At 39.3% G+C, this 23,606-nt stretch overlaps 1 protein-coding gene and 2 long non-coding RNA genes across 17 annotated transcripts in view; 1 reads left to right on the plus strand and 2 right to left on the minus strand.

Annotated features, from left to right (window-relative positions):
* Positions 1 to 23,606, plus strand: part of DLG2 (discs large MAGUK scaffold protein 2) — a 2,206,106-nt gene that overhangs the window by 2,106,815 nt on the left and 75,685 nt on the right. For 14 of the 15 annotated variants that reach the window (XR_013156681.1, XM_077113416.1, XM_077113403.1 and 11 more), the window contains one exon: positions 23,161 to 23,337. Coding sequence is in view for 13 of the 15 variants with exons in the window: in XM_077113416.1 (XP_076969531.1) it covers positions 23,161 to 23,337 (177 nt within the window). In the remaining 2 variants the exon portion in view is untranslated. Of the gene's footprint in view, positions 1 to 23,160; positions 23,338 to 23,606 lie in introns of those variants that run through there. The other variant, XR_013156683.1, reaches the window with a different exon arrangement.
* LOC143643428 (uncharacterized) lies at positions 9,067 to 16,385 on the minus strand. Its single transcript, XR_013156275.1, has 3 exons — positions 16,238 to 16,385; positions 15,577 to 15,727; positions 9,067 to 9,442 (listed from the first exon to the last, which is right to left on the minus strand). It is a non-coding gene; the product is annotated as an uncharacterized LOC143643428 (long non-coding RNA).
* On the minus strand, positions 17,015 to 21,170 carry LOC143643429 (uncharacterized). Its single transcript, XR_013156276.1, has 3 exons — positions 21,009 to 21,170; positions 20,807 to 20,849; positions 17,015 to 17,162 (listed from the first exon to the last, which is right to left on the minus strand). It is a non-coding gene; the product is annotated as an uncharacterized LOC143643429 (long non-coding RNA).

A 23,606-nucleotide genomic window follows, 5' to 3' on the forward strand; every position in this document is an offset into this window, starting at 1 on the left:
ATTGTAAAGAAAACTAAGTACTTACTGAAGCCAAGAAAACATTTTACTTTGAATTCTACTTACAATGACTCATCTTTGTGCTGCTCTTCTGAGGTTGTAAGTATTCACTTTTTTCATACCTGTTTACTCCAGCCTTGCAATGAGTCACCCGAAACTTAAGAATCAGATGGCTCCTTCCTGTTTATGTCTCCCTGTTTCCTTTTCCAGGAGGTGATAGTTTTCAATTGGATTAGCTGTTCTTGGGCAAAAGTCTCTAGCTCTGGAGATGGATACAAGATGGAGTGAATATTCTTTCCAATTATTAGCAAAGGAATAAAAAAAATTCATGTACTTCTTGGTAATGATAATAATGGTGCTTACTAGGAGCTTAGGCTCTTTTTTCAGAAATTTGCTAACTGTATTTCTTTTATTGTAATATGAACCTCACCACAAGATAAAACAAATTGCTAACACCTACTGTGAAATGTTCAGTATTATACAGGAGGCATTTAATCAGTTGAATGAAAGAAAGTTCCTAGCATTGTAAAGAGTGAAAGAGAAAAAAAAAAAAAAGGGAGAGCGCAACATACATGACATGCCCTCTGCTTTTAACTTGAAGTCTAGGTGGGCAGATCAGTCTAATATACAAGAAACAGTGTGAAGGAAAGAGTTTTTTTTTTTTGGGGGGGGGGGGTTGTTTTGGTTTTATTTTGTTTTTTTTTATTTGCATGGGCAGGCACTGGGAATAGAACCTGGGTCTCCAGCATGGCAGGTGAGAATTCTGCCACTGAGCCACCGTGGCACCACCCAAAGGAAAGAGAATATTTAACAATTTTATGCTAGGCATTGTGTTCTGTGTGCGTGTATGTGTTTGAATTCTCACAGGAACCCTACGAGATGTAGACAATCAAATGTAGGCAGAGCCAGAATTCAAATGCAGTCTACCTGGCTTTTCCAATTCTATTACAAGGCATTTCAGCCACTGAGATCAGTGTGGAATGCCAGAGAGCAGGGTGAGATTGGCAGATAATGGTTGGTGATAAAAATGTACATGAATTGGTCCTTGAAGAATGATTGGGATTGATGAGCAGAAAGGAGGGCATTCTGGACAGATCAGCAGGAGCTCAGGCTTTAGGACAGGTACCCACAGAAAGGGGAGAGAGCCGCTGACTTGTCTGTAAATTAGCAGAAGGAAAATGTACTTTATTCCTCTATCCCCAGGATGCTTTACTGTTGAACCTATGTTTGTTCATGTTTTTTAATCCAGGTATTTCCATTTATCAGCTGAACAATAATATTTCAATTATTATATAATGCTTAAAGGTAAATTTTAACCCACACTTCTCTTGTATGTGGATTATGAAATTAAATTTCTAGAAAACTCATTTTGTACTAGATGTCAAAAGTATTTCAATGATTGCAGCCTACCATAAACACCATTAATTATGGGTCAAACAAACGGGGTTTCATGAAATAGGAGGGACAATGTTGCTAATGCAGAAAATTCTCTCATTAGTTAGTAGGGGCCTACAGTGTAGCATAGTGAAAACAGCTATACACTTCTGGACTGGGACTCAGACTACCTGAAATCCAGTCCTGGCTTTTCACACTGCCTATTCTAGTTGAATAACTTCAAGCAAGTCCCCTTACCTCACCATATCTTTCAGTAGTATTCTTACCTATAAAAGACCCAAGTTGCACTAAACCAGTATTTCTCAAGATGTGCTCTTACAAATATTTGTGAAACAATTATATGTTATTTATCCTTCTTATTAGATTCACAATGCAAATAATCATAATAAGGGCTCTAAAGGGCCCTGTAGTAAACAGACCTATTTACTTGTTTAATCCAGCATTTAACAGTTATTTCATGACAGGACACACTCTGGGAAATGTTCCATTATGAACTCTGCATCTAACAGAAATCCCTACCAGTTCTGAGAAATACAGTTTGCTTTCAAAAATGATTTTTAGGTTACTGCTATCATATTCACAACTTAAGTTACTGAAGTTTTAAAACTGCACAAGGGCTTGATAAAACCCTGTCATATTACACTTTCTGCCATTTTCCCTTCCCAATTTCCTGGATGCAAGTCAAAGTGTTTTACATAACTCGAAAGTCAATGAGGTAGGAAGAAAAGGAGGTGTAATGTTTTTGGTTCACTTGCTGAGTAAACAATTTGAGAGGTGAGTTAAGGATGCAGATATCAGCCCTTCTGAAGGCTTCAGGTTGCAATCTAAATTGATTCTTCAGCACAATTATAGTAATATAGCCTGTGATGAAACAGAGTACTAAAGGTGACCTCAACATCAAATAATAGCCATGGTTATTACAGGTTAATTTAATTATCATATGGTGAGGACTGTATGGCAGGTAGTAAGCTCATCTCTGGTGATAATGCAGTCATTCAGACAGGTCCTTGCCCTCCAGGAGCTCACAGTCCGATGAGGAGACATAATTAGCTACACAATTATAACAATTCTGAAAATTGTTTGGATGAAGGTATCATGAAGTGTGGGAACTTGGAAAAATGTTCTATGTAGACTATGACAAAAGATATTTGCAACATCTTTATCTTGATCCAGTCAATACAGAAGAAAAGAGATGGTTCTTGTGTTCATGGCCAAGTACCTTTCTGTCTCGGCTAGCAGGATGATGGTGGTGGTGGTGGTGATGAAAGGGGAGACATTACGAGAAACCTAGCTACCTAAAAAAAATCCCTGTTGAAAGATAATCGTTATTTTCAAAAGAAGTAGATAATTCACTACTTAATTAGTACAAACTGTCTGTCATTTGCATCTTTTCTTTTCTTCTTTTTGTTTTTTGCACGGGCAGACGCCAGGAATCGAACCCCGGTCTCCGGCATGGCAGGTGAGGACTCTGCCTGCTGAGCCACCGACACACCATTCTACATCTTTTTTTTTTTTTGTAAAGTTTTCATCAGTGGGTAGGAGGTGAAGGAGACATACTAACCAGGCTTCTTTCTTTCCTATCCCTATATATTACCTAAGCAGCAGAATTTCCCACAAGCAATTTTAGTTCATTTTGTCAGGTTAAAGTAAAAAGGGAGTTTACATGCAAGAGTCCAAATTCTCACATTTACGCGTGACAACTTTGAGAAGCAAAGAGGGAAGGAGTGGCTTGAGCAAGGCCACCCAGCTCACTGGAGAGAGAGGCAGGTATGGGATCTAGGGCTCCTAATCCTGTTCCCGTAGCCTCTACCCAGCTCCAGTTTATGGCATCTCAGTTAGGATACTGTGAATGTTTACTGTCTTCATCTAATGAATCTTTTATTTTGCTAAAAGAAACGCTCAGGTAGAAGTTAAATAAGAATCCCAAACCTCACCTTATCAGAAGAGGACATTCATACATTTGAAATTTCTTATACCCAACATAGACATATCTGCCAATTATTTCATCATCGAAAATCACCCCCAAATACCAGTAATTAGGATTATATTACTAATTTCCAAGAAGTTCTAAGAATATGCTGTAATAAGGCCATGGTGAACAATCAGTACATTCCGGCCACAGACCGAATATCTGCTGTTTGATAAACGAAATCAAAATAGTGAATCATGTCACGGTCACTTTTCTCTCAGACAGAACTATCTCAAGAACCCACATGCTATGAAGATAGTGAAATGCTTGAAACTAGCATTGAAAGGAATATCAAAATAACATGAGTACTATTTCATTAGCAACCCTGCACTGTGCCAGGCTCTTGGTAAACTCAATCTCATTTTAATCTGCACAATGATTCTATCAGAGAAGCTCTCATTGAATCAGATGGATCTTACTCAAGCTGGACAAACTCTCTAACTATAATTTTCTCATCTATAAAATAGACATAATAATAAAAACCTACACCCTTGTAGGGTTCTTGTGAGAACTCAAGATAATGTCTATGAAGTGCTTATCAGAGAGCCAGGTACATAGTAGTTGCTAAATAAAAGATGGTTCTCGCTATGATTGTTACACAAATACTCTTAACAAGATTTCCAGGAGGTTTTGATATAGAATTTTCTCCTATAAGTGTTAGAATACAGAGAGCAGGTAAGCAAACATTTCAAACCATCATTTGTAGCTATGTGAGCATTTTAAATGACATTTATTATTAAGAAACCAAGTCAGAAGCATCCTAAACTTCTTTGGGTTTTATTTAAAATACCCTTCAAAGTTTTGAGTAAGGTAGTGATCAAAGAACACTAAATTTATGAATTTCAAAGTGAAACCCAGTAGTAAAGAATCAGGGAAAAAATTACTACCAATTCCCCATGTGAAGAGAACAATCTAAAGAGATCCTAAAGACTAAATAGAGATTAATTAGATGCAGAAATGGGAAGAAATGGTGTTTGCTAAACAAATTTGGACCAGTTAGTTTATCTTTGATTTCTAGTTAGAATAAAAAGGAGGAAAGAGTACCAAAGTTTTGGGGAAAAGAAATAAACCTATTTCAACTTCACCAAGTTGTTCTCATGTTTCCTTTACTTATTCTTTCAATATACTTAAAGCACAGATTGTACTAAGTTCTGCTCCCATTTGCACAGAAACAATATAAAATAATTCTATTGCATAATAATAAAAATAAACTGGGGGAATGGTGGCTCAGTGGCAGAGTTCTCACCTGCTGTGTCGGAGACCTGGGTTTGATTCCCAGTGCGTTCCCCTGCAGAACAAATTAAAATAAAAATAAATAAATAAACTAATTAGATCCCATTATTTTGCATTGCTCTTTAAACTTTCTACTCATTATTCAAATGAAACCTTTAATAATAGTGATCACCAATAACAGCACAGTAATTGGAGCTCAGGCTTCTTTCCAGGATCTCAATAAACTGAATATCTGTATGAATATCTTCAGTGTCAAACAATTCCCCAAGGGGGATGGGGGTCAATGATAGCTGTCTGGGCATCCTAGGGTCAGTTATACACATTTATGTGAAGAAAATGTTACAAGGGGGTGAACCTCAGTGCCCTAAACCACAAATGCTCCCTTAGTGACATGTTCAACGTATTGCAGAGGAGAAGAGCCAAGCATTTGGAGCTAAGGAGACCTTAGTTTGAATTTTGTTTCAGCAGTTACAAGCTGTGTGACCTTTAGGTGACTTCAACTCTTTGAGTCTCAGTTTTATTATCTAGGGAGTGGAAATAATAAGTTGAACCTTACAGGATTGTTGGGAATGTTATTTTAAAAGTTGTTACATTCCTAGCATTCTGCCTGCTGCTTAGTATAATTCAGTTAATGATAGCTGTTAATATTACTCTCATCTTCTCTGGGTCTCCATGTACATCAAAGGAAATAAAATTGCTAATTCCATGGGGCTACCATGAGGATTAAACAAGACAAGTGAAAGTGCCTTGTCAAAAATTTTCAGCACCATCTAATATTCTTACCAGTGAATTTTACAGATCTGAACTTCTAGGAAACCCTGATCACTAAGCTACAGTGCAAATAACAGCGTTCAAAATCTTTTGAGAAAAATCAGAATTACTCTTTACCTGCTGATCTTCACAGCTCCGCCTGCCCGTGGGAAGCCCAGCCCGCAGGTGTGGAGCAGTGGAGAATAGAGAGCAGCCAAGTCCTTCATCACCAACACCTCTGGATCACTGATGGGCAGGTTTTGGACTTCAGGTGACCACTGCTAGAACAGAGAATCGGCATTCAATTACAGTGACAAATGCAGGGTAAATCAATGATTTAAGGAGGATTTGTTCTTAGGCATAGCTATAATCAAAGATTCTTTTATTTGGGGATGAACAGCTTTCCTCACTCCTGACATTCCTTTCCATGTGGAAGGAAACCCTGATCATTCCACACCAGATGGAGTGAATTAATTGACTAGAAAGTTAGGAGTCGAAATTGAGCATTGTAACCCAGTGCTTTCTCTTTCTGTTTTGAAAGTAGCCTGAAGTGGCTCAGTAATTAGCTCTTTGTTTTTCATTTCTTAAAATAGACATTTTACTCCAATGAAAAAAATGGAAAGAAAAATGGAGACTGTGTTGAATTTCCAACCCCCTCAACATGCACGCCTCCATGCTCATGCATGCACACACCACACACACACACATATTTGTTTAAATTTTCCACCTTTAATCTGGATTTGACTCTTAACCCTCCATGTTCTTGGACTTTTTCTCCAAATGTAGATGCTCCCCAAGGATTAAGTCCCCAGCCCCCTAACCTTCTCCCCCCACCCCATTCATACCCTCACTTGGCAATTTTTTTCTAATCTCATTGTAATATCAGTAAAGATTAAATTTGACTACAAGTAATAGCAAAATCCAAAATTCTTAAACAAGAAGTTGCCTTTACTCTCATATAAAAGAAGCCTGGCAGTATAGTAGGGCTAGCCCAGGGCTAGTATGGCAGCCCCACAGATTTGTCAAGGACTCAGACTCCTCTCAGAAAATCGATCTGCCATTCCTAGGGTGTGGTTCTTGCCCTTGATGTCCATTGTGGCTGCTGGGGCACCACGCATCACATATGCATTGGAAGGGTAAAGCATGAATGTGACCTCTTCATTTTAAGGATACCTCCCGGAAGTACCATATGCTACTTCTGTTTATATTTCATATGTCAGATCTTAGTTTCATGAACATAGCCAAATGCAAGGAAGTATGAGAAGTGCAGTCATTTAGCTATGTGGCAATGTACCTTGCTAAAATGTGGAGTTCTGTTAATTTCAGAGAGAAGGAGAGATTGACAAGCAGAACTTCAGTGATCAACTCTAAACTATAACTTAAATCTGTCTCTAGCCCTGACCTGGCTGTGTAAGTGTAATTCTCATTTCCTACCACCTATTTGATTTCTCCACTCATTCAGTTTATCCAAAACAAAGTGCATTCATGGAACCCCGTGCATAAAGGACTGAATGGCTTCTGTTGACTACAAGTCTGTCCACACACGCAGCATGAATCGTGAGATTATAAAGTAAGGTTCTCTTTACATGCAAAGTGATGCCTTAACATCTCATCAGGACTTTCAAATTCTCCCATAAACTGACCTCTATCTACTTCTCCAGTCTCATCTCCCACCACTATCCAAACAAGCTCACTAATCTCCAGGGGTTCTGAGCAATATATAATTCCCTAAACCCAGAACATACTTTTGTGATTTGAGGCTTTTCTTCATTCTGTTTCCTCAGCTTCGAATGCTCTTTATTTTCATTTTTATTTGGAGAAATCATGTGCTTTCCTCAAGGCTTGTCACAAATGTCACCTCTTCCACGAAGCCATCTCCTGTTACTCATAATTGGAACTAATGTTACTTTTTCTTCAATTGGTTCAGTTACACGTTGTTCATCATCTCTTACACGACCCTCACATCATACCTCGTCCTATTATTAATTGTGCATGTGACTGTCTCCAACACTAGACAGGAATCTCCTTGACAGAAGGGGCCAGGTTTTACACACATGTGCATACACACACACACACAGCATCTAGCACCCTTTTTTGCTTGTAGTAGGTATTTAATTCATGTATGCCAAACAAATGGATGTTGAATGAAAGTGGGAGCTTAAATTAATCAGTCATCTCCTGAGAATTAAGGGTGTGATCCTGCTCTCTGAGAGAAAAGACGGCAGAGGCAGAGATACAGTAAGCAGTCCAGACATGAGGGACAAACAGATCTGGATTTAATTTCTAGTTCTGCCACTTACCTGCTAGGTGACCATGATGAGGTTCTTAATGTTTGTCAAAGTTTCTGTTTTAGTTTGCTAGGCTGCTCAAAGCAGATACCCAGAAATGCATTGGCTTTGCCTATGGAAATCTATTAACTTACAAGCTTACAGTTTTGGGGTTTTCTTTCTGAAGACCGGCTGCTGGCAATACTGGATTCCTCCATCACTTGGCAAGGCACATGGCTACATCTGCTGACTTCTCCCTTCTCTTCTTGGTTTTGTCAATCTTGGCTTCTTGTTCTGTGGCTTTCTGTTTCTCTCTCTGAATTCATTCTATTTGTAAAGGACTCCAGTAAGAGGATTGAGACCCGTCCTTAATGCGGTGGGTCACATCTTAACTGAAGTAGCCTCATCAAAAGATCCTGCTTACAACAGGTGCACTTGTAAGTGTAGATTAATGTTAAGAACACGCTTTCTTGCAGTGCAAACAGTTTCAAACTACCACAGTTCTTTTTTTTTTCCTTATTTATAAAATGGAGGAATAAAAACAAGTTTGCATTGCTCTTGTTATTCAGTGACAGCATATATAAAATATCTATTCTAAAGACTACCCTATGGTAGGCACACAAAACTGTCAGTTTCCTTCCTCATATCCTCCTTCTGTTGAATCTCGTTTTATCAGCTAATAGGTAGACTAAAGCATTTTTTGCCTAAAAAAATACGTAACAGTTACTTTCATATCATCTGTTGAAAAAAAGACTGAGAGAAGGCAACATTATAAAAAACAAAAATAAATAAATTCCTGACAGTTTCCTCACAACATTAGTGGAAATTACTTAAAACTACCAAAAGATTTATTAAATATAACAGCCTCTGAAAGCAACTAAAATTGAGATATAGAGATGATAGAGAGGAAGAGAAATATAGAGAAAGAGAGATGAGCAAAGAAATATCATAAACCCCAATGGGAGACTTTGGACTAAGTAAGCAGCTTCCACTAGAGCCAATTCGGAGACATCATGAGCTATATGACTCGAACAAGAATTTAAAAATTCCAAGTCTCTGTGGATTATCAAGCAAATTACTTCACTCAAATACATATTTCTCAACCTGTGTTATAGATTGCATGTCCTCCCCAGCTTGGTGTCAGTAACTCCGTCTTCTCTAGCTGGCTAAATGAAATTGCAAAAGGCCCTGTGTGGATATTCTTTCCTGCCAGAATTGATCTAAATCTGTTCTAGGCAATGAGCCTCATTGTTGCCAAACAGTCCACCTTGATTAACTTCATGAGTTGATTCTGTTACGATGCTCACCCACCTGTAAAATAGGAAGCCCTCCCTTCTCCACCCCAAATTAGCAGTCTATAAGGCATTTCTTCAAAAACCAATGCCTACCTTTTTTTTTTTTTTTGGTAAGTTTTATGGGAATTAAGCATCTGTCATAATTATTCCACTGCCAGTTGCTGTTAGGCCTAAAACTCAAGGATGAAACATGTTCAAGCAACATAAGCCTGTTTGCAGGTTTCGTTTATCTGTCATTTCTCACCTCCAAGACAAGAAGCACAATGGCCAAACATATTGTCATGTTGCAAAGCCTAGAGGATTAATATTTCTTTACAGCTTGCATTAAATATCCCTGCTAAATTCAAAGGTGATGGGAAGTTTCAAAAGACAGAAGCAGTTCCAGAATTTTCTTTTAAGTTCTCATAGGGTTCTTCTGAGGGTCCTTAGTGCTGCTGTGGAGTTGGGATGGAAGAGAAGCCAGAAGCTATGATTTCCCTCCCTGTCTTCAATCAGAGGTTTTATTGTTCTGATGGTGAAAGCTTTCTTTTATTGTTCTAGCAATAAAAGTGAAAAAACATTGCACTTAGATTATGGCATGAGAGAGAGAGGCAGACAGATAGTGCCCAGAGTAAATACCTAGGACCTCTGTCCATCCTATTGCTACTATCTTGGTAAACCATTCAAACTACTACCATAGCTCACTACCTGGGATCTCAGCATACAGTCTTGCTCTTCACCAATCCATTCTCCACTCTGCAGCCAAGATTTGTTTTCAAAGTAAACTTAATCATCTTACTTTTCTGTTTAAAATCTTCCTATGGCTGCTTATGGCTCTGAGGTGGGGGAAGATATTCTTCACAGGACCCACAGAACTATCTGTGACGTGATCTCATCTTGGGCTGTATAAAACATTGGTCTTCCCTCAGGTCCACTGCATGCCATTCCCCACTTCAGAGCCTCTGAATGTGCTATTCCCTTTGCATACACTTACTCATCATTTGGGTTTTAGAACAGACATCACCTCCTCCTGGAAGCCTTCCTGACCCATTCTCCCCAGTGGATTCCCTCTCTCTCCACTGTATACTCTCGTGGATTATTTGCTCACCAGCTTCTTAAGGTATGTCATGCTGGCAGTTATTCCTTCTACATCTGTCCTCCCTCTAAACTCCATGAGGGCAGGGGCTTTTTCTTCCTTTTTCATCACTATATCCCAAATGCCCAATAAAAGACCTGGCACAAAATGGATATTCATTGAATATGGTTGAAAGAATAAATGTGTAATCTCAGGTACCTAAAAGTTGGAGTACATTGCTGTTTTAAAGTTGTCCCACAAGACTGACTGATGTTTAGCCAAGTGAACTTTACGAAACACTGGAGAGAACAAGGCCCATTGCCCAGTCACTCCAGCTCACACAAAACATTCTCAACTCTGAGCTTCCCTAGAATTTACTGCCAGTAAAACCATTAGCCCGAGGCATGGCATTTAGTAAGGTCTGAATTAATGTTAAATACATGGACTGATATTAATATAAATGCAAATGAGGCTAAATCATTCCCAGATCCCATAAAAGTCAACTTAGAATGTAGTTGCCTATGCCAGTATATTTCCTTCTTACAGTTTTCCATGTATCTATATGCCAGATACCCTGCTTCATATGTTACCCTGTTTAATCCCAACAACAACTCTGTTAGGCAGGAATTTACAGCAGAGGAAATGGAATTTTAATAACCTTACCCATAGTTATAAAGCAAATAAATGATAGAGTTGGAAGTGCCCCCAGGATTGGCAAACATTTTCCATTATCCTATTAGGTGGTGTGTAGTAGATGCTCAATAATTAATTAAATAATAAGTAAATAAATAAATACAACTGGTGGTTGGATGACTTAATGCTCAATATGTGGGAAATGCCCCAGCTTGAAAACTTGAGCACTAAAACTAAAAAATTGTGCTATTAGACTAAAATGCTAATAATATGCATATAAACTGTACACACCACAATTCTGGATATCTTTGATTCCTTTTTCTTTCCCTAAACTGCTGGGAAAAATGAGGAATGTTTTCTACAGGGATTTCATTCAATTAATCAGAACTGCTGAACAGAAGCTTCCCTGAGCAGAAGTCAGGCTGAAGCACAGTAGTCATCCTGTCAGCACTTTTTAAATAGTCACTGAGCAGAGAGTTCTACAGGGGTTTTAAAAAAAAAAGTGCAAAGAAAAAAGAGAAAAAGGGAGTAGCCCTAAGTGATTCACAATATACAGCAGCAAATATATATATATATGTATAGTTTACTCTGTGCCAGGTACTGATCTGAGTACTTTTTACCCAGACCTTCTTAATCCTCCCAGCAGTCGATGAGATGGTTCCCACTGTGTTTGATTGAATCCAAGTTGTCACTGATTGTAAGATACACTGTGTCACCCAAAACAGGGAAAAGTGCTGACTGTTTTAGATTGTAAGATGCTATCAGTTGTACATATATTCTAATTTCAAGGATATGAAAATGAAAAAAAAATGCATCTTAAAATTGATGAAAAACAATATTTTTAATCCCATTTTCAAGATAAGGAAACAGTGAGAGACCCAAGGTCACACAACTTGAGTTATGAATTCAGCTCAGCTCAATTTAGTCTCATTTTGTGAGTGCCTCCTCCTCCATGTCATATACTATATTGAACGTGAGAATACAGAAATGAATAAGTCGCTATCTTAAACCTCATGGAGCCAAGGAATCTATAAGGGAAGAGAGACGTATAGGCAAATCAACTAAAACAGAGTTCGCTGAGTGTAAGAAGACCATGTATAAAGTAAAAATATGGCATGGAGAAAGGAAGGGATAGTCCCCTCTGGATAGGCTCAGAGGGTTCCCAGAGAAAATAGTGAGTTTCAGAGAATGGATAGAAATGTTCAGAATGGTTTTACTTATGTTAGTTATTTATATCCAGTCAATGTTTCATTAAAAACAATTATTGGCCAAAAATTTTTATCTGTACTGTATAAGTTGTGGAAGACTGTCTGAGAGAAGAGGGGGAAGATGTTTGGTGGCCCAGCTCTCAGGTACTTCCAAGGGGAGATGGAAAGGGGAAAAGGCTGAGGGAAGGAAGCTGAGCCCCTCAAGAAAGTGAGATGATGATTATTTTAAAGGGGGTTCCCATTAGGAGAATGCCTGAAAGGAGAGGGAGGTGGGCTCGTGTGCTGGCCACCTTTCTGCTGCTCAATCTGGAAGACTCACTCCTTTATTCATCAGCTCCTTACTGAGCACCTGACAGGGTTTGATGGTCCCCTTCAGAGACCCCATAGCACCCTATGCTAATCCCTCCTGTGGTGCCTCTCACACCAATTGTCACTATATTTAGAACGTTGGCATTGGCCATTCCCTCTTCTTGGAACACTCTTTCCGCAGGTATCTGTATGGCTAACTCCCTGACCTCTTTCAAACTTTGCTTCAAATATCTCTTGAGCCATGAATCCTACCTTGACCACCCTATTGAAAAATGCAGCCTTAAGGGCGGGCCACGGTGGCTCAGCGGCAAGAATGCTCGCCTGCCATGCCAGAGGACCCGGGTTCGATTCCTGGTGCCTGCCCATGTGAAAAAAAGAAAAAAATGCAACCTTAAAAACTAACAAAAAATGAAAAAAAAAAGCAGCCTTCACTATCACTACAGCCCTAACCCATCCCAGAATCTTTATCCTCCTTACACTGCTCTATTTTTAACCTTTTCCGTAGTAAATATCAACTCCTATTTTTTATATTTATTTTTTCCTATATCTTTTCTCACTAGAATATAAGCTTCATGAAGGCAGAAATTTTTGTCTGTTTTCATTCATTGATAGATCCCAAGCTTCTAGAATCATAATTGATACATAATACAGGTTACATAAGTATTTGTTGAGTGAACGACTGAATGACTATACCTCCTTACCTATATTCCCAACCACATATTTCATTTCATGACAGCAAGGAGCAAGGCTCTTGTCCACTGCTGAGTCCTCAGCAGACTCTACACTGCCAGGCACATAGTACATACTCCATAAATAATCTCATATTTAATAATTACATGAATATCACCTTATTTCCATGGATGGAAGTTGGATTGCATTCTGAACTCAATGTTTTTATCAAGATTAGTAATAAATCATCCTCTGTCTTCTCCACCTACTTTCATTCAGTAGGTGATACAGAAGCTTTATGAATGTATTGAGAATTTGAGGTGAATGTTTCCTAATTCCAGCTCTTGTCCTGCCACAACCCAGCCCTTCACTCCCTACCCAGTTTTCTGAAGAAGGGAATAAAACAAGCTCAGTATTGGGAGAAGCCAAAGTGATTTCTAACATTCTGGTTTTGTGTTCTATGAATTTCCTTAGGGCACTGATAAACCACTCTGTGATAATACTGAGTCATCATAGGGTACCATGATGTCTTGTCATGATATGTTATTTGGTTATCTTCCCATTTTTCATATACTCATGAGAAAAATGAATTTGTCCAGCACCTGCTCTAAACCAGTCACTATGGTAGCTGATAATTATCTATAAGGCAGTAAACACCTAAAATAAAGTGTTTTTGGAAAGAGGAAATGGGCTCACTTATTTGTGGCTCCAGCAAGCAACGACGAGACCAGATGGGATTTACAGGGAAGCAATTTGGATTTCAGACTCAACAAATATTGAGTGCTGCTGGGTTCTAATAGCTCTTACATAAGTAATTTTTATAAGAACCCTGTTAGGGTTTTTGCACATTCAGAAACCAAGGTACAGAGAAATAATATGAAGTAATTTGCTGAAAATCACATGGTTGCTTAAATGATGAAGTCATTATTTGAACCTAGGACTATCCAGTGTTGATCTTTGCATGTGTTTTCCATAGATAAATTGAAATGTTGAAATGATAATTGTGCACCAGAAATAAGATTATATATTGGGATTTTTTTTCTCCACTGCAAGTTTACTAATAAGTGGCAGTAAAACTGTTTATGGTGACCCAAAGCTTGCTCTGTATTTTTAGCTCAGATTAGAAATAACAGGCTGCCGAAGGGGCTGTGTCAGCTGCTCTGAAATATCTCAATTAATGAGATATGATTGCCTGATACAGAAGGCAAAGACATAAACACTTTTGGAACTGTCCTAAAACCTGAGCTGTTCATCTCATCCATGTTCCTCTTTCCCATATTTCATTTTCTGAGTAGCCATGTGATGGATTGGGAGAAAAAGGCAATGATTTTAAGATGATTACTCTTTACAGCCTCACCCAACGCTGAAACCCAGAGTATCATTTGCCATGGTCCAGCAAACCCTGCCTTTGGGCAGCTTCAGATTTGCCTCTGCTTCCCTGGGAAGGGGGACCTGTCAGTCCGCACTGGAGTGGAAGCCAATCTGACAGATTGCTAGCACAGCCTAAGAGAGAATGCGCTGTAGTGGGCCAGTGCCTCAAGATTATGATGAGAGTTGTCTGAAATAATCAACACGCAGGCCTCTGGACGTGTGAAATTTGCTCACACTGTGCCCTTCAGCGAATAAGGAGCACTGGAGATTCTGGAGAAATGGAAAGAGAGAGAGTGGTTGCTCCTGGGAGTGATGCTTCTTTCCTGATTATAATCAAAATGTCACAGCTGCAGGGAGGCCCAGCCTACGAGGACCTCTGGTTGGTGCCCAATTAGTTCCATCTCTAGAACAGACATGACTTCCTGATTCCTTGAATCAGTGGAGATTGACATTTCCCCAACCCCTCTTTCTCTCAACAGAGAGAGAAACAGTCTGGTGTGGTGAGAAGAGTGTCTTTAGAGTATAGTGTCTGCCTTATAAAGTTATTAATGATTAAATGACAACCCATGTAGTGTAGTGAATGTACCCTTCTATAAAATGGGAGTAATACCCACATTTTAGGGGGTATCTTTTTAATTGCAGATAATATTTTTATAAAATACCTAGCACAGTGCCTGGCACATTGTAAGGCCTACTGTGTATTCAGTTGTCATTCAATAAACAATGGCATCTTGGTCAGTGACCTCGTAGGAGGGACTGACAGAGACTAATATGTTCCCAACCTCTCTGACTGGTTTGCTGGTGGTTTGAGCCACCCTTTTCACTGAGGACAATTCATTGTTGAAATGTATGGCAAGACACTGGCCATGCTAGACTTCAGTCATTCTGTACATGATGACTCATCCACAAAACTGTGTATGTTATGGTTCCTCAAGATGTGAGCAGTAATCTGCACAGAGCTGCATGTTCCCTCTTTCCTGGGACTGGTATGATCTGCTTGGGCTATGAGAATGTCACATGCATGTTCATCACTTCCTAAGAAAGACGGGAAAACCCGTGCTGGACACAGCCCTGGGGGCAGGATGATTATGAAGCTTCCCCCACTCACTACCCACCCCAATGCTTACACAAACCAGTAGGTACAAAGGTTAAAAATCACAATACAATGTGATATAGGAGTCAACAGGAGAGGCACTTAACTCCCAGCAAGGGCGTAGGGAAAGGGAAAGAAGGTATTCAGGGGACTGATGGAGGAGATGACACAGAGCCAAGTGATTCTCACTTAACATCCACACAACCCTATGAGACACATATTAATATCAGCCGCATGGAAAGTTACCTCATTTTCCCATTTAAAGTGTCTCGCCAGCCAAAGGCATAAAGCATGAGAGCTGAAATACATCTTAAAGGACTTTTTTTTACTGACCTGTTAGTTATGCAGAAGCTGAAGTCAAACAAGGTAAGGTAACTTACAGTCGCACAGTGAGGTTGTGTTGAAGCCAGAATTAGACTCCTGCTCTCCTAACTCCATTCAGGGTTCTTTCCACTTCCAGACCTCCTTCTTTGTACTCATATGCCTGTTTATTAAATACATGAGTAGGGGGATAAATGCTTTTAAAAAGAGAACTAATGGGAAATTCTGATTTTTAAAATAAAAGCAACTAAAATTTTGATCCTCTATTTGCAGTTAAGCACCCTTTCCCATATTACCCTGGCAGGAGGATGTTTTGAGAACGTTTACTATGTATATAATTCTTTTGTCACATTTAAAAGAAACCGTATTATATACCCTTTCCAGTACTTGTAGAAATAACCCTTCACTCATGTCTAGAGTGGAATAGGGTGAAATAAAGAACCTATATTGGTTGCCAGTTACTGTGCTAAATAACTTTTCCCATGTCATCTCATTAAATCTGCAAATATGCTGTGTAGGGGTGCTTAATCCCATTTTATAGATAAACTAAGGCTGACATTGCTGCACTGATTACTAGGATACTGATCTAAAAAGAGGTGGAGTAACTCGAATGTGGTGCCCCTCCAATCCATTGCATTTTTTTTTTTTTTTTGCACTTCCTACAACCACTTACCTTAACAATAAGAATACAAACATATCCTTCCAAGCCAAGTATGGTGGGATGGAGGACAGAGTAGACTTTATCTTCTGCTGCTTTTGTTCTTTCTGGTGTTGCATATAAAGATGAGAGAGAACCAGATCTCTTCTAATCAAGCAGAAGGCCACAACTTTAAGAGAAGAAAGAAACTGAGTTGAAGCACTCTGCTTCTTGGGCCTTAAAGTTATCATGGAAACAAAGTCTTCTCCAGCCTAAACAAATTCAAAACACAGAGGAAATACTTTGCTGGTTCATTCATTCATTCATAAATGCATCTGCAAAGACTTTCTGCTGAGGCTAGACCTCAGGACTCCCAAACTTCAGGAGCTTCCAGTCCAATAGAGGAGGTGAGATGCATTCCCACTGAAGACAGGCAGTTATGGACTTCCCCAGAGAGGGGCAGGCTTAGTGCCTCGCAGCTTCAAAGAAGGGAAATGGTGCTTCTTTTTGCTCAACTTCCTCGTCTGAAAAGGACAGTAATATTTACCTCAGAGGGTTTTTGTGAGAATTAGATGAAGTGTAAGTAGAAGAAATTAAAACCTTAAGTTCCTTATCCATAAAGTAGAAATAATCACATCTGTATCTCAAAATATTTGCAGGGATTCAATAAGAGGCAGGTATGTAAAGGGAAGGCACTTTGCACATGGCCTAGCTAATAACAAGCATTCAGTAGGTTGTTGTTGTTAGAAGGGTTTTTTTTTTAATACAAAGATATCTTTGACAGGATCATCAGACTGATGTCCTTTCCCTCTCTCTGTCCTGTATTAACTCGTGCTGCTTCCATCCTCTGTACTTGTTTTCTGCTGTTACTGTAACAAATTACTTTCCTCCATCTTCAAGGCAGAGATGTCTTCTCCACGGACGTCTCTTTGACCCACTTTTCTGCCTTTCTTGTCCATTTCTAAGGAAATGAGTAATTAGATTGGGCCAGATATAGGGGAAAATTTCCCAATATCAACATCCTTAATCTTAATCATGTCTGCAAGCCCCTTTTGTTGTATAAGACAACATATTCACAGGCTCTAGAGATCAAGGTATGGGAATTTGGGGGGATACACTATGAAGCCTGCCACATCCTCTGGGACCACAAGACATGTCAGGTAGTTTTCCTTATTCCTAGTGATACTGTCCTTGAAGCTCTCTCTACCTTTGCCCCTCTCTGTTTTACCAGCCAAAAAGTGGTGCAACCAGACCCAAATCCTCTGAGCAACACAGAAAGTACCAGTACTCTTATGGTCCGTGATCATTAAATATGACTACAATCTAAGCCCATGTAGAGGATATGAGTTTCTTTGGTTAGAGGGAACTGGCTTGTGGAAACCAAGCTTGTGAAAATAGTACACTGCTTGGTATAGCAAGAAATTCACAGGCCTAAGAGGCATTCAAGCTTTGAATTGAGTCCTTCCCCACTGCTTGATATTTGGTGTGATCCTGGACATATTACTTAAATTATCCAATTCTCAATTTCCTCATTTATGATATAGGGCTACTGTAGGCATTGCAGGAAAGTTATAAGAACTGAATGAAAAAAATGTGTGCTCAATAAACTACTCATGCTTCATTCCTGTAGTCTAGCCTGTGGTGTCTTCTGTGTGATCATGAATTCATGAAATTCTTGGGGATAAAATCTCAATACTGCTCCTTATCAGACATCCTGAGCTGAATTCTGTCACTTACTAGCTTTTCTCGTTTCAGCTCTTTGAGTCTCATTTCCTTTATGAAACCAAAACAGTTACATGGCAGGATTGTTATAAGAAATAAGAAAAAAGTAGAATTTCTTCTGTGTTGGGCATTTTACATGCATCATCCCATTTTATCTCCACAACAACCTTTTGAGTAAATACCATCATTATCTGCATTTCATAAATGAGGGAATGGACTCAGTGAGGTTAAGTAACATGCCCAGAGTTGACAGGTAGGAATGGCAGAGTTGGAAGTTAAACCTAGGTCTCCTTTCTCCCCAAAACCTGACATATAAACTTTATGCTATCTTGCTTCCCCAATAAACCGAGACATTGTATATAAAGTGTTTAGCACAATGCTGGACACCTAAAAAGGTATCTCAGAATCATGTTGCATAGCGTGGGGGATGAGTGGCTCTTTCCCTCTTTCCTTACTGGACTTCCCCAGTTGACAAGGGGCCACCACAAGCTGAAATACAGGAAATGCAATAGGGATAGGAGTGATTTTGCATTATTCATGTCTAATTCCACTTGTCTAATGGGCTTGCTAAAGTACCCTGGGTGGAGAGTGTGACTCTTAATGGCATTTTATAAAAGCTGCTGTGATGAATTAGCACATAAAACAAATTAGAAACAGCTTATCACTTTTTAAATTAGGTGATGGGGCACTGCAGCATTTTTCCCAAACATGAGGGTCCATTAATATCCAAAGGAGCCAAGAGCTGCTGAAATGTGTGAATTGCTTAGTTTTAAGGGACCTGAAGAATATGAATCAGTGTAATCCTAGAGGAGCAGATTGTCTAAGATAAATAGAGCTCATGGAAAGAGCTCATTGCTGAGCTCCTTGATGAGGACACCTGTTGGTGAGGGTTAGCTTGGGAAACTTCCCCTTAAGGAGTCTTGAAAATGGAATACAGCACAATGTAATGAATGTCTGACCTGGAGCAGACATCAGGGAACAGTCTGTACCCGCCCCCTCCCCCAACACTTATTACAGTGGGAACACTGAGGCTTAAGAGAGAAAGGTTTTCCAAGGTTATTCCAATTTATTCTCATTTCACTTTATTCCACAGATGTGTGTTGAGTGTCTACTTTGTGCCAGGCACTTACTGGGTCTTGAGGATCTAGAGGTGTTTTAGATGTCTATACCCATAGTCCAGAAGTCAGCAACTGAGTGACTGAGTTGAGACCCAGATCCCCTGAAGAAAAGCCTAGTACAATTTTCAGATTAACCATTAAAGTAATAATAGCTAATATTTGTTGAGCAATGATTAGAGCCAAGTTGATGTTGCAATACTTTACATGTATTACTTAATATGATCCTCACCACAACTCTTAGAGATAGCTGCTATTATTTTTACCCCAATTTTATATTTAAGGAAAGTTGAGGCCCAAAGAGGTTGAATAATTTGCTCAAGGCCACACAGTTGAAAATTTGACCCTAGAGCCTGCCTTCTTAACCACCATCTGCCAGTTTCCTGATGACCTATCTATCCATGACTGTCCCAACACTTAACATATAAAAAATCCTGGAGCCAAGCCAGAGGTTCAAGGACTTTTAGGATAACAAATACTGGGTCAAGAACTGAATAGTAAAAACATTTCAGAGCTTTGGAGAAGAAGAAGAGGTGGCCAGCCCTGTAGGGAGGTGAAAGGTGCTTGGTACTGCTAGGTTGTAAGCATACCAAAAAGATGACATATTGTTAAATGGAACCATGTAATGAAATAGCCAGGAACATGGATTTTGAAATCAGACTGACCTGGTTCTATAGTCAGTCTCCAGTACTAGTGTATGTATGACCTGGGACATGCCACTTTACTTCCTGAGCCACCTTCCCTCATCTATAAAATGGAGAATACTAATGTTTACCTTTAGGGTTGTCATGAGGTTGAATAAGACAATGAATACAAAGTCCCAAGCCATCTTGTAAGAGCAAAGTAATGGTAACCAGTATAGTTATCATCCCTACTAACCTCATCACCACCACCACCTCCCAGATTGAGTGGAGGGTAAGGTAAAGTGCACTGAATTAAGATTTGAGATGAGGAGACCCAACCTCCAACCCTGGTTATCTGTAAGCTGTGTACTCTTAGTTTAGTCAGTGGGCTCATTAAATATGCCCCTCATCTCTAAAAAGGGGATAGTACTAGATCTATTGTACCTTCCTCGTAGGTATGGATTGAGTCTCAAATTAGATAGTGTATGTGGAAATGCTTTGCAATCTATAGAGTGCGTCAGGGATGCAAAAGACCACCTACAAGTTTGATGATTCACTAGGTGGACTCACAGGACTCAGCATATAATCATACTCACAGCTATGTGATTTATTATGACAAAAGGATACAAAGCAAAATTAGCAAAGGAAAAAGGGGCACAGTCCAGATGAAACTAAGCACAAGCTTCTAAGAGTCCTCTTGCAGTAGTCACACAGGATGTGCTTAATTCCTCCTGCAAATAATTGAGACAACAGGTATATATTCCCTGTTGTCTTTTGGAGAATCTCATTAGAGACTCAGTGCCTAACAAATGTATTAGGGGCTAGTCACATCGGGACCCACTGCCTACCATATACCAAAATTCCTGACTCTTAGAAGGGAGCGAGTGTTCAGAACAGACCATACTTTTAGTGAAAACAGCTTAGGCACAGTGGGCCATTCTTAGGGAATGGTGGAAGCCCCCTGAAATCCAAGTTCCCAGATGTCAGTCAAAGTCCAGCCTTGCAGGTAGGCCAGACTTGGAAGTCTCAGGCCAACCATGTTAACTCTTTTTCACATAGACTGAAATCTATAGAAAGGATTTTTATGAGTATAAAAAGAAGGAAAGAAGAGATAACAATAACAACAACAACTAGTTCATACTTACAGAATGTCACTGGGTGCCAGGTACCTTGTGTAAGTTTTTATCCCTATGAAAACATATCATCATCATCATCATCATCATCATCATCATCATCATCATCATCATCATCATCATCATCATCATCATCATCATCATCACCACCACCACCACCACCACCACCACCACCACCACCACCACCATGATATATATGAGGAAATTAAGGCACCTGTGAATCAGGAATGTTAATTTATAGGACAGCAAACAGCCAGAGTAGTGGCAGCGAAAGGAGTGACCTCTATGACCCTGTGTTCTAACCTCCCCACCCCCTCTTCCTGGTTGGGGCTTTGTCGAAGCGTTTGGTAGAAACATGAAGATGATGGAGGGAGAAATGATTCGTTCTCAGAACTCAGACTGTGAAACTAGCCTCCAAATTCCATCTTTGTGTTGCAAACAATTTAACTTTTCCTGCAGTATTCCAGGGCCCTTGATGCTGCCTTCAGCAGTTCCTGGTTGCCATGACAGCAAATGTGACATTTCTTTCATGGGGAAAAAAGAAGAAAGAAAAGAAAAGAACCATACTGGGTCTTCAGTGATTTTAGAAAAATCTGTTCCCCAGATACAGCTAGTTTCCATGCATACATTCCAAGAAAATTCATGGAATGGAATCAAAAAGAAATAAACAGGGAGGTGGCAAAATCTGCTTCTCAAAAAGCCACCACTGCATACATACAGCATATAACTCATATGTTGCATAAATCATATGCTGTATGTGTGCAGCAGTGGTTTTTAAGAGTGGTGGACAGTATAGGATTCGAGGCAAATTGTCATCTCCTTGAGGCAATGTTACTTATTAAGGTCTTACTCATCACTTTAATTCTACTTCCAACCCTCTCCCTTCCTCATCAGTAGTACTTTAGCCTAATAAAGCATCAGCAAATGCTCTTTAGTGGAGGAAATATGATACAGAAAGCAAGAATTATAATAGTAAGTGCAACAAAGAGGGAGGCTCAGCATTCTGTGGAAGCAAACAGGAGATCTGTATTGTTGTTGTAACAATCTTGATCTTTCTAGACACACACATGACATAGACATATTTTTTTCATTTATTACATTTTAAGCCTGTGTTCTTGTTATCATATTAACCTCTGCAACCATAAGATTTCAGTGACTCTCCACATTCCATTGAATGGATGCATCACAATCCTCCATGGATGGACATTTGTGTTTTCACCATTTTTCTCTATTATAAGGGAAAGAGATCTATAAATCAGTACATCTGAGAGGATTCATTCATAGTACAAAATGCTTTATTCAGAATGATGCCCCTGTTCTCTTCAATTCCCTTTTTTTTAGTGATTTTTTTAAAATCAGATTGCAATAGAAAGGAAAAAATCTCAAGTAGGTACAAACTACCTTTAGTATCACCCACCTCAACACTGTAACAAGTGATGGCCTCCAAGAAAAGATTCAGTATCCCAGTTTTGATATCAGACAAAGGCGCATCTCTGCCCAATGCACTCAAATGACTAATTCCTGAGACGCTGGGTTTCAAAGAGAAAAAGAGTCTATTGCTAGGTGTGAAGCAGATCAGATGGCTTATCAGCCCAAAAATCTGTCTCCTGGAGTCTAAGGAGTTCAAGGTTTTTATGAATTATAACAAGGGGAGATGAAGTCGTTACCATTTTAATAGCAACTATAAATAGAAAGGTGGGGAAATGGGGTTATTATCGTTTCAATAGCAAGTATAAGTAGAAACAATTTACAAATGTAAAGGAGTGAAATTGTTCTGGAACCAAGTTCATGGTTTGTAGAAACAATTTACAAATGTAAAGGTGTGAAACTGTGCTGGAACCAAGTTCGTGGTTAGTTTTGAGCATATTCAAGTTCTTCCATTAGTATTAGAGAGGTTGCCCTTGTGATTACAAGTTTCTAAAGTAAAACAACAGAAAAGGAGCACCAACTTTTTACAGTCACAAGGGCACAAGATAAAGGCTTCTACAATCTTATGAGAGATCAAGGCAACTGGATTATAGTTCAGAGACTTCAGGTCTTTCCTTCTGTCTACTTAATATACCAGAAAGTAAAAAAGAATATCTATATATTGATTCAGTTGTCATAATCATTTGTTAAATCCTAACTTCTCAGTTACAGCTTTGGGAGCTATAGGCTGTAATTGCACCATCAAGGAGAAGCAAAAGCCAACCTTGATTTGTGACCAAAGTAGGCATGTGGCCTGGGAGCCAGGGAGTCAATCCAGGAAATTGGTGTCAAGTAGATAGATGATGAGCTCTCAGGGCAGAGTGAATGTTTGATACCATGATTCCTACTCTATGCTGCCAGAGACTCCTAACAATGTTCTCTTTTGTTGTTTCTTCCAGAGCCATGTTTGACTATGACAAGAGCAAGGACAGTGGGCTGCCAAGTCAAGGACTTAGTTTTAAATATGGAGATATTCTCCATGTCATCAATGCATCTGATGATGAATGGTGGCAAGCCAGGAGAGTCATGCTGGACGGAGACAGTGAGGAGATGGGGGTCATCCCGAGTAAGCGGAGGTAATAATGTCTTTTGATTTTCTGAATATTTGCTTTACAGCTATCCAGGGAGTAGAGATGCAGTAAGAGGGATATGAGAGAGAGTATTCACAAAAGAGCTTTTTAAGTGAGATAGTCAATCTGCAAGAAACTTGTCAGTGGTGACAGGTGATACAAATTAAAAATTCTCATTCTCTTCAAATTAGAGTTTTACCAAAATTGGTGATTGTGACAAGGTATAAGGAAAGAAAAAGGTTCTGTTCATACAGCCTTCCTAAAACCTTTACAGG

The sequence above is a fragment of the Tamandua tetradactyla genome, chromosome 8 (genome assembly GCF_023851605.1).
Source record: "Tamandua tetradactyla isolate mTamTet1 chromosome 8, mTamTet1.pri, whole genome shotgun sequence".
Classification (NCBI taxonomy): Eukaryota; Metazoa; Chordata; class Mammalia; order Pilosa; family Myrmecophagidae; genus Tamandua; species Tamandua tetradactyla.